Source organism: Eschrichtius robustus, chromosome 6 (genome assembly GCF_028021215.1).
Source record: "Eschrichtius robustus isolate mEscRob2 chromosome 6, mEscRob2.pri, whole genome shotgun sequence".
Taxonomy (NCBI): Eukaryota; Metazoa; Chordata; class Mammalia; order Artiodactyla; family Eschrichtiidae; genus Eschrichtius; species Eschrichtius robustus.
In genome coordinates, this window is record NC_090829.1 from 32,078,191 (window position 1) to 32,090,414 (window position 12,224).

General features: G+C 39.9%; 1 protein-coding gene across 1 annotated transcript in view; it reads left to right on the top strand.

Annotated features, from left to right (window-relative positions):
• The window catches only part of MED12L (mediator complex subunit 12L), a 317,602-nt gene that overhangs the window by 88,119 nt on the left and 217,259 nt on the right, over nt 1–12,224 (top strand). The window contains exons 13-15 of the mRNA XM_068545632.1: nt 2,480–2,606; nt 5,872–6,086; nt 8,360–8,536. Coding sequence (XP_068401733.1) covers nt 2,480–2,606; nt 5,872–6,086; nt 8,360–8,536 — 519 coding nt within the window. The remainder of the gene's footprint in view (nt 1–2,479; nt 2,607–5,871; nt 6,087–8,359; nt 8,537–12,224) is intronic.

The window sequence follows — 12,224 nt, forward strand, 5'->3', positions numbered from 1 at the left end:
AGGAAGAATATACAAATTCACGTAAGGACTCCATAGTAGGATCCCTCTAAGTCGATGAAGCCAATAATTTATATTCTGGACTACTTTAAAATAAAACTTCAATATCTGATTTACAGTGGAAATCTCCCTTTGAGAGGTTAAGGCACACACACACACATACATAGATGTCTGTACACTTGGTATTATATACATTTGTGTATATGTACGCACGTGTAGTGGATCTAGAAACACTTTCTTGAGGCAGTCCTGACTGTGAGGTTACAGATGCCAATTTGTATTCGTTTTTGAGATTGTGTTCTGGCCCCGGAGAGAGCAGTTAAAGCCTCCAGAGTAGATTAGAAGGGAACAAGCAAAGCTAACCTCGTCCGCATTAGCTTTGTTGAAGGAAAGCTTCCACGTGAGCCTTCCTTTCTGCCTGCGGGGCCTGGCGGGGGCAGCTCTGGAGAAGGCATGTGTGTGATCTGACCAGGCTGTCACCTCTCCCCTGGACAGCTGTGACCGCAGGGCCTCCTGCCTAGTGTCTCCCTCCCTCCCTCCCTCCCTCCCGTGTTCCCCACCGTCCTCCACCCAGCAGCCAGAGACACCTTTTCAACATGGGCACAGATCACATTGTCCCCTTCCTGAAACTCCCAGTGGTTCCTTCCCGTGACCCACAGAGCCTCACAGGAGCCCCGCACCTGCCCTTGCCACCTCCTCCCGGACCTTCCTCCGCGGGGTGACACAGCCCCAGCTGCTCTGGTCTTCCTTGTCCGCCCACACACCACACCTGTGTTTCTCTTGGGGCCTTTGCTCTTGCTGTTCCTCCCGGGTGGCACGCTCGGTCCCCCCCTCTTTACACGGCCGTTCCCGTTTCCGGAGGTGTCGCTTCCTGTCTAGCATTCCTGGCTCAACATGTACCACCTCCTCAGGAAGCTCCTCCGTCCCCACCTGATGTACAGTTAACGGCACCCACCCCTCGGCCCCTCTTTCTCAGGCGGCTCTGTTTCACTTTCCTCACTGGCTTCTCATTTAATGCCTGGTGCCCTCTTGTTGCCTCCTTATTTAATGCCTGTGAGAGTAAGCTTGACAACAGGGGCCTTGCTCATCCTGTTCAGCGTTGTGTTACTGATAATACACCTGCTTCCTGTGACAGTATTAAAAAATGAAATAGGAAGAATATTTTCATAGACATCTCCTTCTGTTGGGAAAGCACTGTTCACCAAATACAAAAGACCATGTCGTTGAAATTGGGGCTTAAGGATATTGACGCTAAGGTGTAAACCACATGGCCCCTTTTACAATGGCCAAATTAGGAAAAGCGTTTCATTGCTTTTTTCCTACGTCTTTATGAATACAATATATTCTACAGCGAATTGCAATGATTAAACTTCAGTAACTAAAGTTGAATTCCTCAAATTTCATTGCTCCTTCTGGATTGTTTTTATTGTGTCTTCCCCTCCCCGCTTGTGTATCCCAGAACACTGCCCACACCCCCACCACTCACACACACACACACGCATGCACACACACACACACACATTCACACACGCACACTCACACTTACACGCACACACACACACACTCACACACACACTCAGAAGAGGTTCACATATAAATGACAGTAATTTTAATAAGTGTAAATGTATTCATAGCTAAAAATGTATTCTCTCTGAAATGTTTAAAATAATTGATTTCTATTAATCAATTTTCAAAATTTGACCTTTATAAAGAGAGGATGGATTGAATAAATCATATCTAAATATAATAATATTAAAATAGATAATGAAAATGGGAAGAATCAGAGGGATATCAAAAAAGAATAGAAAATGAGGTTCTGATTGCTTCTAAACTGTTTCTTTACCAGTCTTCCAACAAGTCCTGACCTTAAGAATGTAGACGTTAAACAGCTTCTCTCAATGTGTTTCATGAACTGTGGAGATTCCAGGAGGTTCTGAGAGAGCTTCTTGGTGAAGTGTGATGAGTGAAAGAATCTTATTAGAAGAATACTGTTAGTTTTCTCATTTGATACCACACTTCCCCACCATACTCGTAAATTCACTGCTTGACAAAAACAAACACAGAAGAATCAAACGCAATAATGCATGCGCAAATATTTCTCGGAGGGAATACCATTAAACATGAACTATTTAAAAATGAAGACAACCTCAAATTATTTTTAGCAGTTTTGCATAGGGGTAATGAGCAGTTTATTGTACTATATTACACATTCAATGGATATTCATACTGTGCTGTGCAGAGTATATAATTCACATGAATAATATTTTTCACAGGGGTTCTTTGAAATCATTTGAATTGTTCGGGGGCAGTTTTCCTCAACTTTTAGAAATTATATTCACTTATGATGCATGGCCCTCAAATAAATACAGAAATCTCAATTAATTTTGCCTGTTTTATCCAAAAACATAAATGTTAATAAAAAACTAACACATTTCAAACTTGTCCTCTATAATTAACTTTGCTTGTTTATTTTTAATCTTAGAGATGTGGTGAATCAGAGGTCTTAGATGAGAAGGAGTCCATTTCTTCAGCCTCTCTTGCTGGATCTAGTTTGCCTGTTTTCCAGAATGTTCTGCTAAGGTTTTTAGATACACAGGCCCCCTCGTTGTGTAAGTAAAGCTCTTTGCTTTTAGATCTTAGATAAGGGGATTGACCTTTCTTGGAATTGATCAGAAAGGGGAGAAAACCCTCCCCCCTCCCTTATCTGTAATCTTATCAAACGTTCTTTGTACTGAATATAATGCATATTTCACCACACAAAATTTTGTAGCCTATTTTCAATGGAGACTTTTATGTGATTTTAGAATCAGGCAATCTTGAAAGACTTAAAAATTTCCAGAGTTTTATAGTTAAAACAGTAAGTCAGCTCATTCCCTTGTGTTTGGTGGACTAATTTCCCCTTTCTAGATCTTTCTTACCAAAAGAGAGGAGCTAAGGTCCTGTGATGTTTATTATATATATATTGTGATTATGAACTTTCTCTTTTTGCACTGTTTTCTAAATTCCTGATTTTCTAACTTCTGACATTAAAAGGGGGAAAAAATAAAACAAAAGTACCTTATAAGCAGGTCTCTGATACAAGGAACTAGTTTGTAAAGATGGTTGGCTGCTTGCCTGCACTCTCTTGGATGTTCACGTCCTATCATGTTCTTTTTGTGTCTTTATTCCATTGTTGGTGGGGAGAGGGGGATTTGGGGAATAAACAACCACCCAGTGGGTTCATACTGTAGTTGGAAACTTTAAAGAAATCATTTGTGTGAGCTAAGTGGGCTTGACCTTATTCTGAGGTTTTCATCTGACAAAGGACAGCAGGGAGGGTCTCAGGATAGATGGTGATGGAAAAACAGAAAAATGGCAAAAAGTGACAAATGATAGACAGGAGAGAAAAGAGTGGAAGGTAGAGAAGGGAGCCATCTGTGGAGAAGAAAGAGGTAAAGCAGCAAGAAACAGTACTGCTTCCTATTCCTCTGAGGAGGGCCTCGTTTAGGGTTGAGTGACACCTGGGGGTGAGGTTCTTTTAGTTACTTGGTGGCTCTTCTAGGCTAGAGGGAGAACAAGAGCCCCAGCCAAGCTGGTGGTCGGAATGTAGGGAGCAGTGATGAAGCCTGGAGAAGGCAGCAGAGAAACGAAAGGACAGGAGAGATTCTGGAGAGGAGAAAATACGTTGTCAGGGATGGAAGTCAGCAGCTCTGACTTACCTTGTGTCCTGGGGGAGACAGACATTTGCCCTTCGCTCCCCTCATCGTGTCCCCATTCCTGTTACCAAAGAAATTTGGGAAGAACTTCCTCCTCCTATGCCTTGCTTGCTCTGGATCCCACTTACTGCTCTGTCAGAGAAAGCTCTTCTGCTTCTCTGAATCAAGCTTGCTCATCATTGGCTTTGGAGATGGGCGAGAGCATACATTTAGGCTTACGGTTTAGGGCACTGAGTGTAGTATTCCCTGGATCCAGCTGTTGTCTTTATTGGTGTTTGTGAATGTGATGGTACCAGGGACTGAGCTTTGTAGGTTTAGTCTCAGTACTTTAGTCATTTTTTAACCTTCTCTCAAAGGTGCAGACACAGAGTTTTATAGCTGCGATATTAAAAGTCATAATGTGAGTGAAACAGACTGGCTATGAATTTTAAAAGATGGCACAGCTCCATCTTGGGACCCTTTTTATTCCATTGTCCCTTTTTCTTTTCAGTGGATCCCACTCACTAGTTTTTTCCAATACCATCTGAATTATGGTTCTATTGTGAAGTCTCCTTTGAAAAAGTGCAAACCACTCTCCCCCAAAACACGGATACACTCTAAGTAGAACAAACAGTCGTGAGTCATGAATCATGAGCAGTTATAATAGTAAAACCAGAGGAAAGCAATCTAGCCCTGCTTTTTTTTTTCTTACCTGAAATTTTGTGTGTTTGCATGATTACTTAAATCATCATTCATTTGCCAGGGACAACTACCTTTAATCTAGAAATGGTGCTTAGAACACTGGATACTATCGATAGTTTTCAGTTACAGTGGGACAATCAAAACTGGTGTGCCACAGCAAAGGAAACCATAAACAAGACGAACAGACAACCCTCAGAATGGGAGAAAATATTTGCAAGTGAAGCAACTGACAAAGGATTAATCCCCCAATTATACAAGCAGCTCATGCAGCTCAATATCAAAGAAACAAACAACCCAATCCAAAAATGGGCAGAAATAGACATTTCTAAATAGACATTTCTCCAAAGAAGACATACAGATGGCCAATAAATACATGAAAAGCTGCTCAACATCACTAATAATTAGAGAAACGCAAATCAAAACTACAATGAGGTATCACCTCACTCCGGTCAGAATGGCCATCATCAAAAAATCTACAAACAATAAATGCTGGAGAGGGTGTGGAGAAAAGGGAACCCTCTTGTACTGCTGGTGGGAATGTAAATTGATACAGCCACGATGGAGAACAGTACGGAGGTTCCTTAAAAAACTAAAAATAGAACTACCATATGACCCAGCAATCCCACTACTGGGCATATACCCTGAGAAAACCATAATTCAAAAAGAGTCATGTACCACAATGTTCACTGCAGCACTATTTACAATAGCCAGGACACGGAAGCAACCTAAGTGTCCATCAACAGATGAATGGATAAAGAAGATGCGGCACATGTATACAATGGAATATTACTCAGCCATAAAAAGAAACGAAATTGAGTTATTTGTAGTGAGGTGGATGGACCTAGAGTCTGTCATGCAGAGTGAAGTAAGTCAGAAAGAGAAAAGCAAATACCGTATGCTAACACATATATATGGAATCTTAAAAAACAAAATGGTTCTGAAGAACCTAGGGGCAGGACCGGAATAAAGACGTAGACATAGAGAATGGACTTGACACGGGGAGGGGGAAGTGTAAGCTGGGACGAAGTGAGAGAGTGGCATTGACATATATACTACCAAATGTCAACTAGATAGCTAGTGGGAAGCAGCCGCATAGCACAGGGAGATCAGCTCGATGCTTTGTGACCACCTAGAGGGGTGGGATAGGGAGGGTGGGAGGGAGGTTCAAGAGGGAGGGGATATAGGGATATACATATATATGTATAGCTGATGCTCTGTTATACAGCAGCAACTAACACAACAATGTGAAGCGATTATACTCCAATAAAGATGTTAAAACAAAATAAAAAAATAAAAATTTAAAACATAACAAAAAACCTGGTGTGCCAGTTCTGTGCAAAAAGCTAGAGCCTCATAATTTTCCAATAAATCCCTTATTTTGTTAAAAAAAATGCAAAGTAGTGAAAATATTAAGATTAGTCATTGTTTTGTTTTGTTTTGTTTTGTTTTCCTACCCAGTTGAGGAAACTGATTCTTGGTTGAATTTGTTTCTTTACAGCGGATCCAAACAGTGAATGTGAGAAGGTGGAATTTGTGAACCTGGTGCTGCTCTTCTGTGAGTTCATCCGGCACGACGTCTTCTCCCATGATGCCTACATGTGCACCCTCATCTCTCGAGGAGACCTGTCCATCACCGCCTCCACTCGGCCCCGGTCGCCAGCAGGAGAAAATGCAGACGAGAACTATCCAAAGGACCATGATGTGAAAATGGAGGTATGGCCCTGGGAGGGGTGCCCCACCCCCCAGAAACCAAACTCTGCTGGGGAACCGCTTTCAGAGGGATTATACGGTGGTGGAAAGGTGATCGTATCCAGTTGTACTCTCTTGTTTCAGAGCTCATTTATCTCTGCTTCTCACTCGCACACACAAAATTTGGACTGTAGTTTATATCTCCTAGAATTTTCTTTTGGATATGCTAAAACTAGTAATGAAAAGATTTGACAGGCTATCCCATTTTTCATTGGATTGGAATTATATTCTTCCAGTTTTACGTATTTCTGATCTCCAGTTTTCCTTTAATGTTGAGCCTCAAAACTGGACTTGTTTTGGCCCTAACATCCTGTCTGTTTTCATTCTAAGGAGCAGCTTTTCTCCAATGTATCATTCATTACTTATATCACTCTTTTATACGTACGTTTTAGTCATAACACATCGTATTTTCATTTCAATTAATTAAAAATTTAATCTCTCTCTCAAATGTTGCAGAATTGCTCTTTTTAACAAATTACTTTATACTGTGAGTATGACTTTATAATTTTCTGCCCATTTCTTGTATTTTGGACATTGTTCCAGATACTTATGGAAATTTTCAAGGCAAAAAACATGAAGTTGGTGATGGGAAATAGTAGAAAATGGTGAGAGATTGTGACAGTTTTTTAAACATAAAGCCTCATATTGGCTCTGCGAGAGTTTAAGCATATATTATGATGATATTTTAAAAATAGTGGCTATCCTTGTAATTTAAAAACCTGCCATTAAAATTGCACACCTGAATTTGTAGTTTGTACTCTTAAGATTTTTAAAAATTATTTCTTTAATGTAAATACTTTTGTTTCTAAATTTGTCCACAGTAGAAGTTAAAAAGAGTAAAAAATAAAGTGACTTTACCTGTTTATGCTTTTTCTATGTTTCTGTTTTTTTCTTTTCTACTTTTGGACATCAAGGTATCTTATTATCTTAAATATACTCTTAGATTTTTCTTACTAAGGCAAGTTGGTGAGCGTGTGACTAGGAGGAATACCCCCAAGAAGGAAATTATGGCCAGTTTGTTTTTAATCGGGAAGTTTGTGTACTTTTTCCCTTAAAATATCATGGAAGTTAAATCTTTTTCATCATGAGGACAAATAATGTGACTTTGTAAAGCAATGGGTGTCTTAACTTCCTTTTCTTTTTATTGAGAAAAAAAGACACTAGGGGGAAAAGGGACATAAGATGGTTTAAAATGTCACTGTCATGTTTTAGCTCCAGCTTCTTTATGAACTACAAAATTTACAATGTGACTTTCTTTCTCTGGCAATTATTAGGAACAGACTATTATGGCGCATATGGGGATTGACTCAGGAACTACTAATATTTTTGAGGAAGTAGACAAGAGTGACTTTAAAACTGACTTTGGTTCGGAATTTCCAGTAGGTTCAACCTTCAAATTCTTATTGGCCATTAACCGCTCCTCCCCACCTCTGCCCCAGCTGTCTCCGTCCTTCTGCCCCTTGCCCTGTGTATTGGAATGAACTATGTACTTGTGATGTGAATGTCATCCTCTCGCATTGCTCCCGAGACCTCAGTTAGTCATCTCATGCAGTTATCTCATTTCAGCTCATCCTCAGTTTTGGCTGCCTTGCCTCCTTTTGTCCATTCTAATACTCCCATCCTCCTGGTTGACTGTGACTCCTTTGTTCATGTAGAGATCGTTATCTCAGGAATACACGAATGTCATTTCATCAGGACAGCCCATGTTGATTGGCTGAATGTGTGTTCAGCTTCTCAATAACAGCTTTCCTGGCTCTGGACTTGTTATACATTCTTCTGCTTTATCTCGGTATAATTACAACGTGTTCTTCCTCAGGGATCTCAACGTGTAACTAACTCTTTATGAAAGCACATGTTGGTTGGGGTACAGACTAAAACCTTTATATCTGTTGTTCATGAGCTTTATTAGTGAATTATTTCTGTGTATATGTTTTTCTAGGAAATGTAGCCCTATGGGGAAAACACTTACCTATAAGTCTGATTTTATCTCTGGTCCTCCAGGAAATGTAGCTGTGCACACTTCTTACGTGTGTGGTTGTCATTGTCTCATCTTCAGAATGGGGGATGATGCTAAAGATCTGAATATGAAACTTGTGCAAATTAACACAGTGTATTATTTTGCCCGTTGGTTAAATAAGGAAAGGATATGGTGTGAGTGTCTTGTGGGCTTGAAGTTCTGTGTTTTGGTTTTGCTCTCTTTCATTTACAATCTCCAACATTTGTTTTACATGACTTAGATTTTTTCTCCCATGCCTGGAGAGTCCTGTGAGAATGCTAACCCTTCCCTGGGCAGAAGAATGTCAGTTAACGGTGAGAAGCTGTTGAAGAGAGAAAAACCAAGGGAGTTAATTTTTCCATCTAATTATGACCTCCTACGACATCTGCAGTATGCAACCCATTTTCCCATACCTCTGGTAAGTCACAGCTTGCCAGTTGGCAACCTGATTATTTCACTGCAGGGTCATTGGCCATTGATTATTCAACTGCTTGCCTGAGTACTACGTACGATAGCAGGTGAGTTTTTGCCTTCACTACTTCTTTTGTTATTGATTCTCATCATGTAGCTTATGTGCTCATGTAGTCCAAGTTAGTGGTGTGATACTACTACTGGCTGGCTAGATTTAACAGAATTTTCTATGTTAATGTCCTTTTATTAAGAGCTTCTGAGTCACTGCAAATGATGTCTGAATGCGTTTTCCTACTTCAATTTGAAACTCATTTACTGAGTAGCTTCTATGTGCACTGTATTGTGGTAGGTACTTTTGGTATTATACAGATGAGTAAGAATTTTTGGGCACAGGAAAGATGAATAAGATAGGAGGGAGACAAATGTCTATAAAATGACAAGCACCAAAATAAGTGCAGTAATTAAGTAAAAACCCAAGTGTCCACTGTAAGCTGAACCGTTTGACCTTCCTGCGACTCTTCGACTCTCAAAGAATAAATATTGGAAGAGGGGAGAGCATCTGGTTGAGAAATCGGTTATGGCTTCATAGAAGAGGTTGTGTATGAGATGGACTTGGATTTTGACCTGTTGACTTTAAGAACTGGATAGCATATGGAAAATAGTTGCCAGGAAATTTAGTGTTTGAGTCATAACAAGTGATATGCTTTATTCTGAAGGGAAACAAGATTAGTTTTTTGATATTTGTAGTGAAAATTGGGCCAAAATTTGTGAATTTTTTTTTTTTTTTTTAAATTCTTAGGTTCACTATCTTTTTCCCTGGAATTTTATTTTAAGTGTAATTTCAGTGAGTCATTTTTTTCTTTTTTCATTGAAGACTATTATTATTATTATTTTAACAAAAAATGTAATTGTGAGGTAAATATTATGTTATTTCCTGGATATCTTTGAGGAGTTTTGATCTCTAGGCTAAATATTTTCTTAAATTTGTTTATTTTTTGGTTATTTTTGAACACTCTCCGAAATGACTTTCAAAATCACTACACCCATATAATTTTTTCTTGTTATAATTGAGAACCCCTTGTTAATTTTTCTATGCCCGGGGCTATATCAAAAGTAGCCACAATTTTTTCTTGTTCATCACTGGCTGAATATATCAGTATTTTTCAACTGCTACCTGTAGGCATCACTCATTTTCCACATAATGGAATAACTTCACAGTTTATTTAGGGCAGCCGAAAGAGTAGCCTGATATTTTAGAGATGTATCCTGAAGAATTCATGGCTGAACTATCATGATGTCTGTGATTTGTTTTGAAATAGTCAGAGTCAAAAAGACTCCATACTGAAGTCTGGAGTTAATAGTAATGCACTGGCGTTAATTTCCTAGTTTTGACAAATGTATCGTGGTCTGTAAGGCATTAGCTTTAGGGCAAACTAGATGAAGAGTATGTGGGAACTCTCTGTACTATCTTTATACCTTTTCTGTAAATTTTAAATTATACCAAAATAAAAAGTTTATTTAAAAAAAATGGACAGGGGATATGAAGGAAATATGGCAAAAAGTTGAAAATGGTTCAAGTTGGTTGAGGGTTCTGTGCTCTTCTCTTGGGTGAGCAGCGCTTTGGACGTCTCCCTCCCCTGTGTGTGGGTGTGAGAGCAGGGGCTGCCCAAGCATGGACTTCTTTCCTCTGTTGTTCGCGTGACCTTTGGTGACACAGTGGTTCCCAGCACTTAGCATTCTCAAGACTGTCCCCTTCCTTAGAGGAAAGAGCATGAATGATGTGACTATAAGCCTCACGATGAGTTATGACATAATTCAACTGTAATGTGCAATCATAAAAGAACTGCTAGAAAATTGATGTTGTAGGGTACAATTTTTTAATAGCCTTCTCTCACCAGTTGTCCAGAAGCTCCTTTTTTGTGAGGGAAAATTAGAATAAGCCGTCAAAAATGGGGAAATAAAAGTATATATTAATAGAACAGTGACATTAGGAATGCTGTAGTGAGTCTGGTTCTCTTCCTTAATAAAAGGGAAAACTCGAATAGCCAATCATGCATGTGAGGACAATATAAGAATATGATTAAAAAGTTTTTTTTTTCCCCTCCTTTGTCTCTCAAATGTGGCTCTAGTGAGTGAAGGCCAAGGAGAGAAGACTAAAAGGGGACTTGACCAAAAGATTAAGGAAAGTAAACTAGTTTCATATATGGTCGTATATGAATGTCTTGATCTGTTCATCAGTAAAAACATGTTCTTAGATTGCCAACAAGCACAGGTTCTAGTGTGTAGGCGTTCTCCCAGCCTGTACCACAGGTGAGTCACTTAGACCCTGTCCGTGTTAGATACGTGATGCTGACTGGGGCTCCTGTCATTAGCACTAGCCAGCTGGAGTTTGTCCAGTACCTACCATGTTATAAGTGTAAGAGGCACTTTTTTGTGCATTTTCTCCTTTACTGTTCTCTTCAAACTCAGAGAATGTATTGTAAAATTGTGGATAGGAGTTGTCTTTAGGGTTCAAGCTTCAGAAAATAGTTATCAGTGCAGAGGTAAAAAATGAGTCTGGAATCAAACTTGTTTTGTTAGCGTCCAGGAACACCATTTCTTTCTTTCTTTTTTTTTTTTTCCCCCCCCCCATCCTTTGAGATCATTTATTTATTTTTATTGAGGTAATGTGGATTGATAACATTATATGTTTCACGTGTACAACGTTATGTGTCTACTTCTATATCCACTACAGCCGCGGTCCCCAACCTTTCTGGCACCGGGGACCGGTTTCATGGAAGACAGTTTTTGCACGGATGGGGTGGGCGTGGTTCAGGCGGTAACGCGAGCGATGGGGAGCGGTGGATGAAGCTTCGCTCGCCCCGCCCCTTGTCTCCTGCTGTGCGGCCCGGTTCCTGACAGGCTGCGGACCAGTAACAGTCTTCAGCCTGGGGGGGTGGGGACCCCTGCCTTACAGAGTGCTCACCCCCCAAAATTTAGTTTCCCTCTGTCGCCATACAGTTGATCCCCTTTACCCATTTCATCCTCCTCCCCAATCCTTCCCCTCTGGTAACCATCACTCCGTTCTCTGTGTCTACGTGTTTGTTTTTGTTTGAGGAATACCATTTCTTAATCCTTGCAGCTAATGCAAATGCATTACCAATTGTTTTAATGTGGGCTTTTATAACTGAAACCAAAAAAAGATACAAAGCCTTAGGCATTCTTGTCTAAACTTTTCAGCCTTCTTTTCCCTAAATAAGTATTTTATTTAATACCGTCTATTGAATCCTTTCTGCATTACTGGCATTTGAGAGAATTTGATCAATGGGTTGTGACCCTGAGAGTAGCGTCACCCATTCTTTAAACTGCCGGCCCTACATGGGGTCAGACTCATCTTCAGGATCTGGCTGGCACCCATCAGCCCAGCACATGCTGCATTTCTGACAAGGCCTTGCTATGTGGTGTCGGCCTGTCTATTTTAAGACCATGTGACTGGTGCTATTTTTCCATACCTTTGATGTGAGTTCCAAAACAGTAGTTTTAGCAGTTACTATAATTTAACAACCCCCCTTGAAAACGTTATGGGTCTATTTCATATTGCTACAAAATAATACTAAGAAATCACTGGATTTGTCATTACTAACAGTAGAAAATCTTTATTTATAGCCTACAGCTAGTATATAAGGATATGTAGTACATTAAAAACTATCCATGTA